At 39.6% G+C, this 20,570-nt stretch overlaps 1 protein-coding gene across 4 annotated transcripts in view; it reads right to left on the bottom strand.

Annotated features, from left to right (window-relative positions):
- Positions 1 to 8,348: 8,348 nt before the first annotated feature.
- LOC102074219 (opsin-5) overlaps positions 8,349 to 20,570 on the bottom strand; it is a 36,408-nt gene continuing 24,186 nt past the window's right edge. For all 4 annotated transcript variants that reach the window (XM_026792223.2, XM_074538012.1, XM_074538011.1 and 1 more), the window contains 3 exons: positions 20,128 to 20,462; positions 17,722 to 17,957; positions 8,349 to 16,438 (listed from right to left, as the gene is read on the bottom strand). In XM_026792223.2, the coding sequence (XP_026648024.2) occupies positions 16,375 to 16,438; positions 17,722 to 17,957; positions 20,128 to 20,462 (635 nt within the window). In that variant the 3' untranslated portion in view covers positions 8,349 to 16,374. The remainder of the gene's footprint in view (positions 16,439 to 17,721; positions 17,958 to 20,127; positions 20,463 to 20,570) is intronic.

Here is a 20,570-nt window from a genome sequence, read left to right as displayed (position 1 = left end):
AGTCTGGGTGTACCCCATGTATTAACTTGCAGCCAAGATGCAGAGTGTGTCTTCAAATCACATGCCCATTGGGAATTTCTGAAGGGAATAGTACTGACACAAAGGGAAAGGAAACAAAGTAATGTTCAGCAACTCGAAAGAATTCTTTTCTTTTTATTTCCTTTTTCTTTTCAGTTGGCCTTTCCAAGTTCTTACTAAAAGCATAACTCAGTCAGATGCTGTCTTCCTTTTTAATGCTAAATCTGTGTGTTGAAAAGCACATATTGTCTGGAATTTGGGGTTTATCATGAAAACCATTCACCTTCTTTGGACAATGCAATCAGTGCCTGGCGATAAAAACTTGGGCAGATTTTAGAAAAAATTGTAAGAATTGTTTTTGAAAAATACACCAAAACCAATGAGATTTTTTTATTCAGTCCTGAATTTTCAGTCCATCCAAGCCAGTATTGCCATATCTCAGTTATTATCTGTTTTTATCTCACACCTAGCAAACTTCTTTCCCAAACTGCCCTGTCTACCTTGTCATGCAAGGCAGTTCAACATCTGTGCCAGCTACAGCATCACACCTGCAGGCTTGGGCTCCATGGCCAGTTGTTGCTTTCCAGGATTCAGCTCAAGACAGAAAACTTAGAACATCTGAGAATGTTCTAAAAATAAGCATTTTCAGCAAATTAACATTTTATACAAACTGCACATTTGCCACTGCTGCATCCTTAAAGATGGAACTGAAGGGAGTATGGATACAGTGGTTGTTGAATAGTCAGACCAACAGGTTAATTTAAAGAATTTTGCACAAAATAAACAGTGACGAATACTGATGATTTATTAAACTCTGTGGCAGAAAACAACTGGAAAAAATACCCAAACATCTTGAAGGATCTCCCACTGTCAATATTTCTATTTAAAGAACCAGGTATTTCACATCAGAGAAAATGGCATCCAAGATCTTGCCCTTGGTTATTTTCATTTTTGTTTTGTTGCATTTGCTACAGGCAGAAGCAACTTCACATTCAGTCCTTGAAAAATGCTGTTCCCTTGTCTTTTCTTAAGCTTTGTGGTAAATTTTCTGCTTCTCTGTCTTTCTAAAATAATGTGCATGGCCTTAGGAATGTCTTTATCTCATTCCTACCTCATGCTAGGCTATATTCTATTCAGTTGGCTAGATCCATATGCATTTCTATTTTCCAGATAATTACATTGTTCTACTTGTATCATTAGTTTTATTGTTGCTTTTTCTAAGAAGCTTTTCCTATCTAACTGATTTCCAGGTTTTCTTTTTTGAATTTTTCTGAGATACTGAGTTAGAGGAGAAGGCAGCAAACCTCTTCTGTTCCTAATCATAATCCCCAGTCTCTGAAACCTTGAGGCATTCTCATTACTACTCCTAACAAAAAGATTTAAAAGTCATTATTTCCCTTCATGATGCTCTGTAGCAAAAAGTGGCTTTCCCCATATAAAAAGTCCAGGTTTTTGGAACTAAGGTCATCAAGGAATGGGGAATCCACCCCTTCCCACCCTAATTTGTTTCAACTCATAGTCAAGACTAGTGACTAAAGCAGACTATCCCAGTTTTTATTATTTATTAGAGTTATTATTTATACTCTATTTGTATACTGCAAACTCAGTCTCCTCTGAAACATCTTCCAGACTCCATAAGTGGACACTGTGACTTTTTGTTCTGGGGTGGAGGAAAAATGCTCCCACCCAGCTGCTCCTGGAAAAGATGCTGTTGCCACCCTGTCCCAAAGTTAGGAGCCAGCTGCCACTGCTTAACCTGCGGGTGTGTGCTGGTGTGTCCCCAGGCCAGAGCTCAGACTGGCTGGGGTTGGTGTGCCCAGGACATGCCCATGGCCTCCTCCATCAGGGGTGAATCCAGCCCTGGAAGGAGCTGATAGACAGCCCCAAAAGCATGGCAGACTTTTTCTGGCTTTGTGGGTATTGCAGCAAAACCTCCAAAAGCAGAAATGGCATTTTCATGGAGACTTGAGAACATCTTCTGGGGTCTGGTGTCACTTTGATCTGATATTAGCCCAGATTTCTAGCTGACATCCTAAAGGGGCTACTGTTGGTAATCACATGCACATTAAATATGGGTATTCCCATCTTTGGAATGATCAAAGTTCAGCTGATCAAAGCTCAGCTTTGATCCCATCTAGTTGGCAGCATTTTAGCTCCAATGCTTGAACGAACACAGTGTTCCCTGTGGTCTTCCTCGAATTTTATTGGTGCTTCCTTTGCTGCTGGCATACACATGGACCCCACTAATGGCAGAGGAGAAAGGAAATTTAGTTGTGACTAGCAAAGGGGTTTTTCTCTGACAATAACTTTCCATTCTTAAGCACTTCTATAGGCTTGGGAGTCTAGATTTTTCCCTTGCAGAAAGACTCTTTTGCCAAGTATCTTGCTTTTAATAATTCAAATCTATCAGAGGTGTCACACCATTCCTACCTTGAGCTGAGCCTGACCTTGCAGGAACACAAGGTTCATTTGGGTATATGGTGACAGAACAACACCCTGTCCTTCCCCAGCTGCCCCACAACTTCCTTTTCATCCAGTTGTCATCCTTTAATAAGCAAAGAAACTTCACATGAAGGCAAACAAATATAATAAACCAATATCTTTGAAGATTAACTGTGCCTTCTTTTTATTTTTTCTCCCTGTAGGTCTTCAAGACTGAAATTCTAATAAACAGCTCCTCATAAGATATCTCCTGTCACTTTTTATTTGTCTGGAACATTTTTTCCCCATTGGTATATCTTTCAGCATTTACCCAAGCCAGAAAAATGCTACTTACTGACATTAACAGGCTTGCAATATTTAAGTAAAGCATATAAGCTATTTACAAAAACCAGGGTGACAGCAACATTTCAAAAATGAGACTATAATGTAATAAAAACATTATCCTGGCTTGTGTCTGATCAGGGAAAAAGAAAATGAATGAAATATTGCCACAAATGAGAACTGGGAGAATTTTCCAGAGAAGGCAAAAATAAAAGTGGAGCTAGAGAAAAACAAGGCAAAACCTTCTGAAAAGGCCATGTTTGACTGCAAGAATTTATAGCTCTTATTCTTATCTCAATGCACCCTCTGTGAAAGCACTCCCCATAACAAACCTGAATGATTTGTCAGCTGCCCACTAAACCCTTTTTCTTCAAAGGGCTTAACCACAGCTACATGTCCACTGTATTTCCACAGAATGGTGCACCCATGTTTCAAACAGCAGAGCTTAATACATCCCTGAAAGTGTCCCTGCCGCTGATGCTAGCAGCAATAAATGTGGCAGACTGAGGATATATTCCCAGCAGTGGCAGCCCTTAATATAGGCCCCCATATGCCCACCTGTGTGGAAACAAATCTGTTGCTTGATGATGTCCCTTTCCATTCAGCCATTCAGGTGCAAACCTTCCTCTTGCTGTCATTCCTTGGTGAGATTTTCTGTAAATTGCACCACAGGCTGATTTCTTCCTTCTGTTCCTCCAAGTCCTGAAGCAAAATCTCTGGAAGCAGCAGGCTCTGGCACCAGAAGTGGGTGAAGTTTCTGATACTCAACACAACTTTTACTATGTTATGCCCACCTTGGTGTCATGAAGCCCTTTCTGGCGTCAATCCCAGCAGCATCCCCGGAGAGCTGTGTATCTTAACCCAATCTTTTTGTATGGATGGAAGAGAAACGAGAGACAGGAATCTGCATAGGTACCTAACAACATAGCCAATGGACTGCTCCCCAGTCTAGCTGTACAGACAAATCAAACTGACACTGAAACTGAGAGGAACCTTTGGAATAAAGGCAGATCCCTGAGGAGATGGAGAAAATGGCAGCCAATAAGAAAAGTGGGGCTGTTGGAGTACAGTTGGAATATTGGTGTGCTGCAGATATTTTTGCTTGCCTGTCTTTGAGAGTCACTGTGACCTTGGAAGAGTTTGCAATGGCAGGAAGCTGTCCCACCCTTCTATGCGCAGGGCAAGAACAAACAGATGCTAAACCAGCTTGGTGTGCTTCCATTTCTGCTCATCAGAGCTCAGCCAAAGCATATCCGGGTTTCTCTGTGCAATGAGGGAAAAGAGGGGGATGGTGAGTGTGCAGCTTCTGCACATGCACCCACTGGCAGACCATGAAAGACAGACCAGTAGATAAGGAATTTTATTTTGCTATTTTAAGCCTCAAGTCTAGTTCAACACAAAATTGGATTGGGCATCATAATTTTCTCACTCTTTTTTCCCATGAGACTGGGCTCACTGTCTGCTTGGAGATGACTGAGATTCATTAGAGCACTAATGCCTACCAATTTCTATGCAAAACTCCACATGACTAAAATCCAGTGCATATTTCACACCTCTGGACGATTATGAATTGGATGAGAATGGAACAGGAATAGAAAACTTCAAAGCTGCAAAACTTCAAACTCTCTTATTTAAAGCTGGTGATTTTATCTCTGTCATTCATGGTGCCTTTAGCCTTTATTCCACTTCCTTCCAATAATCATCAAGACTTTAAATTTTTTTTCTGCTAACCCAAATCTACCTTGCTGTACATGTGGAGAGAGCAGCAAATTGCTTGTAAGTAGAGTGTCATTTTCATCTTTTTTTTCCCTTCTAATTATTTTTTCTTTTTCCTGCTGATTTTCTTCTTTAGAGTAGGTGGTTCATGTGGGTTCCTGAGATAGGCACAAAACTACATCCCGTGGCTATTGACTTATACAAAGCCCTAAACACCTTTCCAGGCACTCCACTAGGGGATTTCAAAACCCACACAGTTATTCCAGGAGAAATTCTAAGTATTGCAAGATTCATCTCTATTTAAATGAATTAATCCCTTGCTAAAAGACTTTTCTCTCACCATTATAAGGAAGAACAGTTCTAGGAAATAATTTCAGCAAAGACTGATCTCATAGTTCAAGATACCAACCATTAAAGTAAATTTGGCAAAAACAGCATTCAGAGCAGTAGAAATTGAGCCTCACAACCATATGAAAAAAGTTTGCCTGTGGTTTTGGGGTAGTGATTTCAAGTCTAGTTCCTTGGACAAGAACCCTCCTTGCGAAAGAATAGTTATTGGAAAGGCATGGATATGCACCTCAATTTCTCCTTCTCAGTCTCTTCAGGTAGGCAACTCACTTTGTCTAAGCAGTTAAACAGCAACTGGGCCAGAGAAAAATAAAGAAACTGATGGCACAGGCATGTGACCAAGAGTATTTGAAATACAGTAAATCCTGATTAAAAAATCCCTTTTCCCAACAGGAGGAAAAGGACACTTGAACCTCCATCATCCCCTTCCTCTGTGTGCACTCTACACTGCTCAGCACTCTGGATCCTGAGTGAAGCTTTCAAAGGTCATAACAGAAAATGGACAAAACATCACTAATAAACTTGGTGTTTAGGTGAGGTATTTAGACTAAAGTCTGACATTTGACTCCCACTGGATGTGTGAAGCCTTGAAATCCATCACAGCTTTCCTTCTGGCTGTCATATTTTAAGAAGGAAGAAATTCAGAAAAGTTCTTTTTAACCAGTATTGCTGGAATCAAAAGTTGTCCCTATACGTCAGCAAAAAATCAAAGTTAGAAAAGTCAAAATATAAAATATAATCATCCATATCAGTGACAAACCAACTTCAAACTTTGTCCAATTGAGTCATTCCACTTTCTGGTTTCATTTTTGTTCTTTTTTGACAGTTAAAACTAAAGAAAAGAATTTAGGGGGAAAAATCTAACACAAAACTTAATTGTTGTTGGTCACCCTGAAACATCCTAAAAGGGAATTACCTTCCACAAGGTGAATATCCATCTGCTTTAAATATTAGGTCCCTAGGAGAAAACTTGCATTACCACACCACCATCCTTTCTACATGCTGAACACCTGGAAAAATAGCAGTAAAACTAAAGATGGGCTCACACAAACCCGTTTTCTTGTTACACAGCAATTTATGAGCCTATTTCTGGCCTAGCCAGATTCCCACAAACCACAGCCCTGCACCATCAGGGGGTGCAGCTATAGCCAGGCTGGGCTTTTAAAATCTCAGGGGTAGCCAAACCACTGACCCTGTGAGACTTAGGGCTGCTCCAGCATCACATCACAGAAGTACGCATGATTCACAGTATTTTGTACCTGAAAATCAAAATCAGATAAAGAACAAGTCTCAGTTTAATACAACAGTGAAACCAGTAACTCATATTGAGATTCAAACCTCTGTTTCATTTCTGACAGCAAACCTGGACTCTTTTAACATCCACATGTAGGTGCTAGATGCACCAGAGCCACTTCTTTTTTTAAAATGCTCATTTAATTATTTTCTTTTCAGCTTCAACTGCAGAAAAAGCTTACCATAAGCAGAAACTCCTCGTTAATCTCCAAATCTCCATGGAGAGTGCATCTGTTATGGTGCTTCCTCTGATCTTATAGTTTCCCTACTGATCTAAAAATAAATATTTGCTCATAATTTATTTTAAAAAACCAGTTTCTTTTTCAGGATATCAGAGTAATGTCTATGAAAGAAAGGGAAAAAAAATCTGTTCTTTTATTCTGGCTTTGAAGAAAGCTAATAGAAATAACACCTGATTCACCCAGAGAGCTATTTTAAAGCCGTTTATAAGCACGACCTTCAAAGAAAGACAAAATTCCTTCTTCAGTACCCGTCATTGGATCTAAACCTGCCTCAATGAAATCAAAGTGCTCTGTTTTGCTGGACCCATAGGATGTGGGCAGGACCATCCCTCCCTGGGGTCATTAAAACCTGTCTGTTTGAGCATCCTTGCCTGCTTTTTCAGGTAACACTCTTTATGTCACCTCTGTGGGACAAGGCCCTGCCAGGAAGAACTCCTGTGGCTCCTGCAGAAAACTCACTTTGTGCCTTTTCCTTTGTGTGATCACAAAGTGCCTCTGCACAGTCAGCCAGCAGCCCAAATTCCACTGCTGGATGAATGCTCCCTCACCACTTAATGATGTGCTGCCAGGACAAAGCACATCCTTCCCTTTCCCTCGTGCCTGATGTTTTACACTGGGATGTTTTATTTGGTGCCTTCCAGCTTCTGCTGCATGCAAAAAAGTCTGTAAATATGATCCTTTCATCTTCTCCATGTTCATTGTGGGCCCTACTATATCCCATCAGATTCCCCCTCTTTCAAGATGAGTCTGTTTAATCTGCCATTGCACTGAAGCTGTTCCATGATTTTTACTTGGTTTTGCTGCCCTTAAGCAGTTCTTTCCCTCTTGTGCCATTTCCTGGGACAGTGTACTGGAGCTGTGCATGACTGGTGCAGGTGTGGTGTTCCAGGACTCCTGGCATTCTTTCCCAGCTCAATCCCAGTTCCTCCTAGCAAGTTTTTTACTTTAGCTGAGCTCGCTGTGTGGACAGAGTAAAATGAGATTGAAACCCTGCCAAGCCCAGTCAATACCACCCAGCACTCATGTTTGCACTGATGGAATCTGCAGTCTCTGAGCCTTGGCTGGGCACACTTACAGACAGGTTACTGCTGAGGGGGGCAGGATGAGTCTGGAGGAAAAGCCTCCACCTGCCTGCATCTCTGCACCTGCTGCCAGCACTGCCTGGCAAGGTTCACCCTGCACCTGTTGTCAGATGAACAGAGAAAAGAGGATGAATGCTTCTCCCCAGTTTCCAACTCTCCTCAGGTGTCTCAGAGAATAAAGGACAAAGCTACCAGTAAGGAGAACATTTCACTTTGACTTCCTCTCAGGCAAGAGTGTGTTAAAAGCCTGTCCACGTAGCAGCACTCCACTGGGTTAGTATGCCCAAACCATGGCAACTCCCAAACTTTGATCTGTTGGATCCCTTTGGCAGAGATGCCAACTGTCTTTTGGGGTTGGGGAGAAAATAGGTGGAGACAGTATTTTTTCCTTAATTTAGAGAATCATTTTAATAAGAGTATCTGCAAACAGCTTCTCAAGTGCATGTTTTGCTTGTTTCTCATTAGACTGCAATAATCCTCACACACATTTTGCAGCCACTCAAGAAGTAGAATCATAGAATGGCTTGGGCTGGAAGGGATCTTAAAGATCATCCAGTTCTATGTCCCCTGCCCTGGGCAGGGACACCTTCCACTATCCCAGGTTGCTCCAAGCCCCATCCAGCCTGCCCTTGAACATTTCCAGGGATCCAGGGGCAGCCACAGCTTCTCTGGGCAACCTGTGCCAGGGCCTCACCACCCTCACAGAGAAGGACATTTTTCCTATTCTCTGATCTAAACCTACCCACAGTGGGAGCAAAAAATTTTACTACAGACAAGTGCAGGTTAAGGATTGCAGTTAAATGACACCAAAAGCAGCCTTGATGTAAAAACATACAAATTTGTGATCAAAACCCAAGACAAAACCACAGGTAACAGCATTGATCCATTCTCTTGCTTTATTTAAAAGCACATTCAGATAACAAAGTGCAGAAAATAAAGTGTGCCCATGATGTCATCCATGTGGTTGTGTGTTTAGGGGAATAAAAAAGGCAGAGAAAAATTAAAATCACCACTGTTATACCAACACAGTGACAGTAAAGTGTCCCCTGATGTTAAGTGCAGCCAGTAAGTGAGGTTATTTACTGCTTCATAACACAGTGTTATACATTAATAACATATTAACTCAGCAACACCACTTGAGAACTTACACAGTTATTTACAGGCTCGCTCCATAAATTTTCTCTTACATTGATGATTGCAGTTCCAGGACATTGCACTGACACACAATGTATTGGAAACATTGATGGACACAAACAATTGAATTTTATACCATGAGTTACAAAATCGTAGTAGCTAATGAACTCTCCCACTGCTCTGACCTCTGAGGTTCATTAATCACCATACTCACATCCTCCATTACACTTTGAGCTCCAGTGTGCTGAAAAAAATCAGTACTAAATATTCTAGAATGTTTTATATTTGTTTAATACAGCTTTGAATGTTGCTTACAACACCAGCATGCTATGACTGGCACTTCAGCTGTGTTCTCCTGTGGGTCATTGGGAAGGTCAGGTGCCTCTCTTAAGGATGATAATGAAGCAGAGCATGAAGGAAGCCAAAATCACTCAAAGCCAGGTGCAAATTGGCCTTCAGCCTTCCTCACCTTTGTGCTACCAGCCAAGTTAAATTTTCAGTGCAGACCTATTGGTCTCCTTAGCAAAAAGGACCACCTCAGCTCAAGATCTGGTTGTTTGCAACAGAGTTGGAGAACCAGCTTCCAGAGAGTGGTCAGTACATCTAGCATTGCTTGGGCCCCATAAAACTGAAAATATATTTTCTCCTTTAATTTCTATCACAATTTCAGAGAAGTACTCTGATTTTGGTGGGGTTGCACCTGGTTTATCTCATCTTTAACTGAGAAAGAAGCACACATTTTCCCTGCTTTGCCTTTTCCCTATAGACCAGACTCCCTGTTGTGGGTTTTGTTAACCAGGTGCAACTCCAAAAAGGCTGCTGTGGTGGGAGATGAGCAAGGCAAAGGAAACACAAGATCCTTTTTTACATTAGAAACTAGAAAGAGATGTAGAACATGGACTTCCAAGCAGGTGTGCATGTATTTTCAGCAGGAAGGAGTCTGATCCCCTAAACATAACAGAAATCTAACGCGTCTGTGATTTCTTGCTCTACAATATTAAGCATATCAGGACCAGTATCAGGACATTAAATGTGAATACAATCCTACTGCCCACAAACTGAAACAATAAATACAGCACACTTACACAAAAAATTACACTTCAAATTATTTCTGAATAGGACACACCTTCAATAGCAGAAATATATTTCTATACAATTGATACACCTAAGCTTTGAGATAACAAACATATTGCAGTTGGTTTTGGGTCAGTATCACTAAAAGTCTCTTGGTATCTTTGTAAATTTAACTCTAATAGAAATATAATTCCTAAGAATGAAAATGTAGATCACAAACTACTAATATATGTTTTGCTGAAGGTAATTTTCTCGTGTAATTTCCCTGTGGTTGTTGGGTGTATTTTAATTTAATGACTCTGGGATTCCAGATTTATTATCATGTGCTCAAAAGCTAAATAGCACAGCTGAAAATATTTTATTCCAACAAATTGTCCGTGGCAGTAATTACAGAACTTTATTTCAGCTTGAACTGCAAGTGTTGCAGAATGATACCTCTCTGAGAAGCTCATCTAATAACTGTGAAAGCAAAGCTTCTTCTTTCATAATAAAGTTTAACTCTGCATCTGCACATGACACTGCATTGCACCAACATCGGATTTTGAAATCACTTCATCAGAAGTGAAGTTTCACGTTGTGAGGGATCTTTTGAAGCCAGATCCAGCGTAAACCATCCAGCTGTCTGTACAGCAAGGTCAGCACTCATTGCTGCAGCAGCACAGACAGCTCCTAAGGTGAGCTCCTACTAGTGTTTAAATTAGGAAAATGCTCAGAAATTCAGATATCAGGACTAAAAATGACTGTTCAGAAATATTGCCAATTGTCTAAATTTTTTGTTAGTAGATTAAATAATCTATTCTTGAGTATCTAGTTAATCATGTTGTCCCAACTTCTCCCCTTCAGAACTCTTCCAAAGCCTGAATGTTCCTGTAGCTCAGAAAGTCCCATTCCAGCTTTTCCTGTCTTAGCTTCCAGCTTTGATTTCTCATTCAATCACCTTCTGAGACTACAAATAACTCCGTTCTTTTGTTTACATTATTATTCCTAGAAGTTATTTATAGACTGATATAATTTTATCTGACTTTTCCTCTTTTAGACTACTTTGCTTAACCCTGTCACTCCCTCACTTCAGTTTCTGTTGCTTACACATTACCAATTTTCTCTCCTCCCTGTTACACTTTTTCTAAAGCTTCCTTAGCATTGGGGACCAGAACTGCAGACAGACAGCCAGGTTCTCCACCCAGTGATAAACCCCAGATAATGGTTTGTAATTCAGGAATGAGGATCTTCAGGTGCTCCAGGGAAACAATTTTGGTGTTGCAGACTGCCTCCATGAATACAAAGCTCTCAGGTAAGATCCCTTCCTTGACACATTTTGCAAAATTTTGCAGAAGGAGCAAGACTCTCACACCAGCCTCTGATTTTAGGATGCTGAACCTCTGTGTAGCCCCTTTTAGAAACCAAAAATATCTTCCCATCTCTATTTTTTAGATGTACCTATTTTCTACACATACCTATTTTCTAAATGTTTCATATTTTCACAAAGTAAGATTATGCTTGATGCAATGTAAACATTTATCATTTTAAAAGTGTTGTCTACTACACATCTATCCACCATCTATACCTGAAATAATTCTGTGCAATGTCAGGTTTTGGTCAGTGCAATGTTCACTTGTTATTTCACAAATTTTTTAGCTATATTCCACAAAGATTAGGAGATCTATTCCCAAAACTCCCTTCAGGTGCTGTCTTCAAATGACCACCTCACTGACTCAGGCAAACCTTTATCAGGAATTTTGCAGTCACTGATCTGATACTGAATGTCTCTCAGAACAGATCTCTAACAAACCTGGTGGGTTTTCTTTTCTACCCAGCTGAGACACAAAACTGCAGTCACTGACTGAAAAAGGCTCTTTATTCAAAACTAATGAAGCATCCTGTAAGTTCAGAGGTAATGAGAGCATGAAAATCTGTAGCTCCATCTTGTATTTCAAAAGGTTTTGCTCCGCAATGTATGCCCAAGACCCTCTCCCCCAGATGCAAATTGAAACAGGGGTAACGGGGGAAGGGAAAATCATTCCAGACAGTTACAAAAACAGACCTCACCCTCTGCACTGTGTTCCAAGTGAAGAAGAACATGAACCATCCTGAAAAGTAAAGCATGTAGATAAGAAAAATGTCATTATGGGATGCACAAGAGCTCCAGAACACATGTAAACACGGTGATGACAATCGTGGTGCTCATCAGCAGCTCACCATAGAATCTAGTTTCAGATAAATGAATGTTCTAAATGCTCTTCCTTGGGCCCAGAGACCTGCAAAGGCCTGTGAAACTTGGGAAAATACAGATGTGGAGGGAACCAACCAAACCTTCCTTGCGAGGAGGGAAGAAGAGAAACTGGTGTTATGGTGGAAATCATTTGTCAAGCGCTTCTTACCCAGGGGGAGACTCATGTGGGGATGTCCTGAGCTGGAAAATGTGACTAAAAAGATGCCAAAGCTGCTTTCCTGAGGGATACAGATTGATGTGTCTGAAAGTTCCCTGGTGGGAAGAAGAGGTAGAAACACAAACATAACATGAATAATGTAGAACTACAGTGGAAATAGGTGCCTGGTCATTTAGCAGCTATTCAGGTTGATTCTCATGACCAAGAACACCCTGTGCAGTGGAGGTGGGACAAGCTCTAAAAGACATTGTCAGCCAAGAGAAAAGTTCCACCAAGGAATCCAATTCACTATCACTGTGCCTGTCATTCATTAATCACACTCTCTTTGTATGAGGACACATCAATTTTCTCTTTTGCTTTCGATGTCACAAAGCCAAAAATCTTCTGCTATCAGCAGTCTTGTGCTGTGGGTGATAAATATTTTTAACAAATCACTTGTTGGATTAGTCTTTTCATTTTGATTACAGGTCTAGAATTAAAATTTGCTACAGCTGCATTCACCTGCATGGACAAATACTCCCTACTCTCTTGCAAAATCCCACAACCATAACTTACATTTTTAATACTTAATTTTTTTCAACTTCCATCATAAAACTTTGTTCAAATCTCCTATTTCAAGAGTCTCTTCAGGCATTTTAAATCTTGATATTTCTTCATTGTCAACAGATTTCCAAGTCTTCAGAAGAAGGTTTATATTCATTTGTCATCTATGACTGAAAATGACAAATAAAAAATTTCTATATCCATATGCTTTGCATAATTTTACTGTCCCTTCAAAATACAGTATTGTTCTCATTACTCTTTTACTCTCAATCTTGCTGTCCAGGTCACCTCATTATCTAAGTGGAGTCTTAGCCTGTGTCAATTGCTTCCTTCAAGTCATGGACAGTGAATTCAAATAGAATTTTGCCTCTTGGCAGCTTGGCCTGAATGCACACAGAGGTTACATAATAAAAGATCCTCATTTATAGCTATTATCCTTGATGGCACTATTTTCATTTAAAAACATTTAGCTTAATGTTTATACATAAAAAGAGGAAAATTCGATATATAACAAGGAGGATGAAATATTGAAAATGCAATAAAGAAATCTTCCTTCAGAGTCTTATTCCTTACTCATTCATCACACCGAGTAGGTTTGATAATGTTGGTGCTTTGACAAAGCCCAGATCACAAGATGGCATAAGTTTGAAATTTGTAAAACATTTAGAAGTTTTCTAGAACAGGAGAGTGAGAGATTCATTGTCTTTTGATGACCTCAGACTGAGCTTACATATCTCAGTTTTATATAATAATCAATTATCAGCCTCAACACAGGAAGAGGAAGAAACTCTGTCCTGAGCATCTGTGGCAAAGTATTATCTTTAGAACCATCTGGCTGCAACCTTCAAATCAATTCAAAGCTGACCTTGAAAATTTGAATCCATAATAAGAGCCCTCATTCCTCTACCACTGTGATCCCAAACAGAGCAGAAATTGTGTGAGCTGCTTTATATACAGGTGAACAAAGAGAGTGCTCCAGTTCTCTTTTGTCATTGAATCCAATGAGATCCATTTGCTCTTAGGTTCAGATTCTGCATTTAATTTAAGCACTGCATGCTGAAATGTGCATGTCCTGCTTGGTTCAGGGGAACATCTTCCACTTGAACACAGGCTCAGCCTAAACTTGTCTCTAATTTCTGCACAAGCTGGGCTCTTGAAGTCTCTCCTGGAGCAAGTTACTGTTCAGTCATGGCAAAACTGAGTTTTCAGACAAGAATAGTTACAGCGTTAAATAAAATTTAAAAAAAATAAATAATATGAAAATAAATAGCTTTAAGTCATATGAAATGTTTGTCATTATTCTGGAAGTTCATATTTAGATTTATTAAACTTCTGAATTCTTTAGGTAGCACATGTATCTAGTCCATTTGCTATAGTGGAATCCAAAAATATCTTACACTCTTTAAAAATTTAAAATTCGGCCCTGCCACAAGTTTGGATCCACTTCTGGGAAGACCCAGCAGCAATTCTGAGGTAAGTATATAATTTTAACAAATAAAGAGAAAAGCCTGCCCAATTTAAATTAGAGGACGGGCTCACGCACAAACTGTGACTTGATCTACCCCTAAATCTGTCCAGAATATTGAGCAATTCCTACAATTTTACCAACAGTGCTGCTCCAGCTAATCTCATTTATAGGGCCACTGTAAGTCTGATTTACACTTCAGTTATGATAAACACCTATTGATACAAACAAAATCTTGTCTGGATGAAGAAAATAATAGAAGCTGCAGGATAATGCAGGCAAGGTTGTTAAAATCTTCATAACCAAGTCTGCAGATATTGTAAAAGATGCCCTCTGCTCTGGAACAATTTGTGGACTCAATTTGCAACCATAGTTAAGGAATGGGTTGGTCTTTTTGCTGAAAGGTCTGTAGAAAGGAAAGAACTCAACTTCTGGGGAAAATTAACACAAAACCATGGGTAGGTAACGTGGCAACTCTTTGTACCTCTGCAAGTTCTCTGTTTTTATTCAAACTTCTTTTGCTAAAGCATTGCAGGAGACGAAGCAATACTTTAAGAAAATTCAACAGAATTCTACTTCTGCTACATGGTCTGAATATCATTTGGTAAAACAGCAATTGCAGAATGGGAGTGCTGGGACATGCCAACAAACATCAGATTAAACCTTTATGATATTATGGTATAAGGCAATATTAACATCACCATGGATCAGCTGCAAAAGGAGTTCAGTTCAGGGTGGCAGGAAATGCATGTTAAACACAATTCTGAAAAAACAGTAGAATAAATTAATGTTAAACAGGAAATATTAAACAGGAAAGTAGTTGAAACTCTTTCAAATGTTTTATTTCCTTAAAGGAACAACTCAGAAGAAATCTTTGCCCTTGTAACTTCGGGTTTTTTTAGCAGTCAGCATAAATCTGTGTGGGAGACTCTTTGATTTGCAGTTAACTTATTTTTCATAGAATTATATAATTCTTGAAGAAGTTACACATAAACATCAAAATCATCCTTTTAACCATTAAAAATCTGCTTTTACTGAAATGCTAATTTTTGATCTATAGTGATACCTTCATCTTAAGATAAATCCAAAGGAGAAAAAGGACACACGAGGAATAATTGTGTCTCCTATCCCACACAACTGTTTCAGCTGCCCTACTCTGCAGGTCATCTCAAGACACATTGTTTTCCTGTTGAGTGCATTAGGGACTTGCAGAACTTTGTTCTCTCAAGTAGTTACCAATCCTCATCCTTCCAGGACTGAGTGTTTAAAAATTAATCTGCAGCTGCACTTTGGAAAGGCTCCTCTGTTACCAGTACTGTAACAACTTCTCACAAACACACCAGTTTTGAATCTGGTTTCATGGTTGGGATTGAGGAACATTTTGCCATTTTATATCTCATTAATTGATCTGATAAAGAATTGTGATTAGTAAAATACACAGTGAAAAATGTTTCTGCTTATTGCCATCACATTTCATTGCAATTTTGGCCAGAGAATGATAAAAATGTGTGAAATATTGGTTTGCTCAGTTTAGCTGGGGCTGACTTCATTTCAGTTCTGCTTTTTTATTACAAATTTATTCATAACTCCTAAATGAATCTACAATTTGAGCAAGAGACCTTTCCCCTCTCATTTACAATTGAGTAAGGATTTGTTATTCTGTATCTCATAAAGGATCCTGTGTATGAATGTGGCACCTCTGACTTAGCCATGACTAAAATCAAAATATTTCTGAATATTGAAGGACTGAAGTCAAAGTGGGTTTAACACAGTTTATAGCCTCTTAATTTGGGAAGATGCTCACCAGGGAAATCCAGTCAGCTAATGTTTCCCCACTGTGCAATTCAGAGCCCTGAGAAATGAAGCTCTGACTCAGATTTTTCCTCAAAGGAATCTTTTCTCTCATGCTCCAAGTCTCCAGTGACTGCAGCAGGAATTTAGGGAGATTAGCTTTGGTAAACTGAAACTGGTCTTTACGAATACTTTCATTCCCTTCAGGGAAAATATTGCCCAGACTATCACTTCTGTTAGTGCTAAGAACAAAAAACGGCATTTTAAAGCATCTCAAGTGAAGGAAAATTTTTAATAAACACAAATTTTCTCTGTTTCTTCTTCCTTTCAGTACTTAGAATGTTTGCCCAACTTTAATGCACTATTTTGGTCAGGATGAAAAGAACTGTACATTGTACATAGGAATAGGGAGTGAAATAAACCTGTCACCATGTTGTAATTCGTTTACAGAAAGAGGAACTTGAGCCAGTAGGGTTGTTTGTCACCAGATTTTCATTTGCTGTAGGTGAGATGAGCCCTCAAGCTTCCAGCTGGGTTTCATTCATGGCTGTGGAGTCCCTGTGTGCAGATATTGTGTATGTCCTGTGGGCAGAGAGGGTACAATGGTCATTTTGTCACACCAAGGTGGAAATTAGGTTCCTGCTTCTGGGAAGTGATTCCTCCAGATCATTTTTTCACTGCACAGGCCTAGAGAAGCCAGCTTGCATTCAGCTCGAGACTGGGTAAGACCTTCAGATGTTAAACACAAATCCAGCTACCAAAAATCCACAGAAGGCTCTTTGAATCTGTGTCCCATTTGACTAACACTGCAGAAGGGATTTTGGCAAACTATAAATTCAACACCTCAGACATTTACAACATATATAAACTCTGTATGTTCTGCAGATGAAATAAATCTCAGTGCAAGATTATGGAATGATCTGCTACAAGAAGCTGTGGAAACTCAAGACTGACTGAGCTCACTGAGCAACACACCAAAAATGCTGGAATTGGTAGGGGAATAATGCTGGAATTGATAGGGGAATAATATGAATGATAACATTGTCCTTCATGTTTCTGTCAAGGCACATATGTTTTAGACCTTTGGAGTAAATTACTGGAATTCTATTGTTTCACAGTCACTTATGTGTCCTATGATGTTTGTGATAGTCTACCCTGTCAGATTAACATCCATTGTTATCTCATTGTTCAACCACAAAAGTAAGGCACTTGTCTGGCATAATACAGAACTATACTTTTCCCCTAAGTGCATAATTAGTGTTTTCAGGAATTCCACAGGTGTGCAGCACAAACTTTGTCTGAGGGTTGTAAGTTAAAAAAATTGAGACTTTCTTATGAGATAATTACACTTTGATTTGTCTGGTTTGAGGTGGGTTTTTTTTTGGTATGAACAGTACCTGAAGGGTCACTGAAGAACTACTGTCTCTCCCTGTTGATTCTGTGGCTGAAATGTATAGTATTAACAGGCTAATTGTGGAAGGAATTAACACAGTTCTCTTCCATTTTCTTCACTGGCAATAGAGGTCATCAACACCTTCTGGAGGAAACTCATATGATGATGTGAAAGAAAAGGATTAGGAAGAGAGGATTGATCCAAAACCCATTAAACCAATAGGACTCTTTTTCCAAACTATATCAATGGAGTTGCAGCTGGATCTAAAAGTAAGGACTGTCTTCTTTCTTCTCCTTATACACCTACAGTCACTTTACAAATTCTCATGGCAAGAAAAATCCCAAATCAAAATGGTCATGGTCAAACACAAGAAATAAGATTCAATGAGCTGTGATTCATGTAGGATCTTATTTTGATACTTTTTGGAACATGGTGTTCTCAAAGGTATCCCACTCCCTAAAGAAGAAATTACCTTGATTTCTTCAAAGAGCTCTTGTCCTTCAGCCCTCCCAGCCGGCAGCAGGCAAACTTGCAATCAATGACCTGGTAAATGATGGGGTTGTACATGGCTGCTGACTTTGCCAGCAGTGTTGGGATCACTGAGAACTGGATGGGGACCGAGTCGGGCTGTCCAAAGGCCGACCAGACGGAGACCACGGCGTAAGGGATCCAGGCAAGGAGGAACCCTGCGCAGATCAACATTGCCACCTTGTGAGAGCAGAAAAGAGACAGCAGGGTTTGTCCAGAACAGACACTGGCAGAGCAGCACAGAGATAGGCAGAGTGCAAGGGAGTTACATTCCACTGAATGGAAATGAAAAATGATAACTTGCTTCTTCATGTAAATTTGCAATATGAACAAAATCTGTCTCTTTATCTCATGCCTGTGTTTCTTTTGCCTGACACAAAAGAGCAGTTAATGAGTCTGCTATCAGACCTTTAAAAATGCAGTAAAGTCTGGCCAAATCTGAGGAAAACAAATGAGATTTCATAAAATAATAATAGCTTGGTATTGAATTCAAATTATTTAAAGAGAGGATTCCTTTCAAAATGCAGAATCTCCTTTTTAGGATAATAAACTGACAATAGCAAAGTGTGAAGGTTCTCGAAAAAAGATCTTTTGAAAACTGGGAATTTAACTGAGAGTGAGAATGCTCGTAAAATGTCTAGATTTATTCCTCCTAACCCAAATCATGGATTTTCACCCCATTAGAATATGTAAATACTTTAAAACACAAATTTATGTTAAATATTTTAGTTCTGATAAATGAGTTCCTGGCAAATTAGTAAGTGACCTCCTTATAATGTAACAAAATGTAACCATAAGAAAGTTTAGTATAAATACCAAAGAAAAACTGTTTGGGGCCAAAATCTGTGATTTATATACTTTACCTGAACCAGCCTGTCTGCACTCAGTCACAGCCTGATATCACTTCAAATGATGTCATGCCATCATACATCCTGAAAAACATCTGCCTTTATACTGCTGCCAATGACAGATTAGTGCTGCACCCACACTGGCAGCAGCACATGGGCACTCATTTGGAATAAGGCGATTAGCAGGATTAGAGTACCAAAAAGAAAAAAATCACCAGAAGGCACAAGGGGTTTGGACATTGCATAACCTTTCCCGTAGCCTGTTCTTTTTGTTGTCTGTCACTGAAGGAACAGTGCAGGTGAGCCAAGGATGTCAAACACAGCCTGTTTGTTATGAATTGTGCTGTGGAGTCAAATGGGTTATAAGGGAAACGAATTTTCCATATTTATATTTACCCCAACAATATATTCTCCAGTGTAGATCCAAGACAGGAGGGAAAATTACTGGTGTTGCAATTCAGATAACATTGAATTTTTACATGATCTTTCCAATGTGCAAAAAAAAAAAAAAAAACCCCAAACCTGCAGCCTCAAATCAAAAGTTTCCATTGCTCTTCAAAGGAAATTTGCTGAATAATGACCAAAAAACATAACAATTTGAAGCATCCTTTTGAAAGGCAAGTGAAATTGTACCAGCTGTACTGGCAGCACTGGCTGGGCAGGTACGTAGCTGAGATTTTCAGATATGTTTAGACATAATGTCCCTTATTGCTGCGTGTTATATAACTCTCAGTTCAACTCAGAAAAATTGTAATAAAATTTGATCAGCCAAGCAAAACTTGCTGCTTGTCTCACTCTTGGCATGTCTTACAGAGGCTGGTGAATCTTTTACAGCTAAGGAATCTGATTTTGTTCAATATAAGCGTTTATTTTGAGAGATTTCCTGGCACAATAACTAGTACTAAGGATCATGGCTGTCAGCCCTGCCAAACAAAAAATAGATTCAATCAGAAAGAGAAAACAGGATATGGTCTGAGATGGAAAATTAATTTTAGCAATTCAGTGCATTTTTATCAGCAGTTCATGGCTGAGCCTAACTGATAAATTATTTGCATAAAAACAATTGCAGTGTCACAGGACCAATTTTGGTTTATATCTTCATTAACAGAGGAACGTAAACTGTCTGAAAGTTTTATTTCCCTGCTACAATAATCCACTCTCTGTTTTCTGTTATAATTCCTATAATGCACATCAGTCACCTTAAATTACTGTTTACAACTGTTTCTGAAAGCAAAGTGTGTTTTATGGTGGGGAGCAGGGCCACAGTGAGATTATATGACTTGTAAGGTCATAGGGGAAAGCTGTGGCAGAGCTTCAGAGTGGATCATGATCTCAGGGACCCAAGTGTCCTAATCACCAAATTATGTTTCCACCCCTATTTTTTCCCCATCTTGACAGTAACAGAGGAGAAAGCCACAGAAAACACTTTCAGAGCATTGTGTTATCTCCAAATCTGCTTCTATGACCCAACACAGCAAACTGAGGAAAATGTTCCTACCTACCTTGGTCAGCTTCATTTCAAGTATATGGCTGTTCTGAATCCTGGTATCGTAGTGAGAAACTTCTTTGGTGGATGATTTGACTTTTAAAATTATTTTGACGTAGGAAAACACAATCACTGCAGTTGGGAACAGGAGGCAGAAGAAAAGGATGCTCAGAACAAAAACCTGTCCAGCCACTGAAGCCTGTGCCAGCCACCAGTCCAGAGTGCAGGAGGTCCCAAAGGGCTCGGGGGCGTAGTTCCCCACCCCAGCAAAAGGCACTGTAGCCCAGAACGTAGCATAGGCCCAGATTATTGCCAAGCAGATAAATGCATGGTGTCTCTTAAGCCAGGTACCTGGAGGAAAATTCAAGAGTTACAAGTTCATGTCCAGATGTGTTTGGCACCATGGAATTTGTCATGTCATGCGTAAGGGTTCAAGGCCAGGCTGGGTGTGGCTGCGAG

This window comes from Zonotrichia albicollis, chromosome 3 (genome assembly GCF_047830755.1).
Source record: "Zonotrichia albicollis isolate bZonAlb1 chromosome 3, bZonAlb1.hap1, whole genome shotgun sequence".
Classification (NCBI taxonomy): domain Eukaryota; kingdom Metazoa; phylum Chordata; class Aves; order Passeriformes; family Passerellidae; genus Zonotrichia; species Zonotrichia albicollis.
Note: the sequence above shows the minus strand (reverse complement) of the source record. Positions and strands in the feature narration are given on the sequence as shown.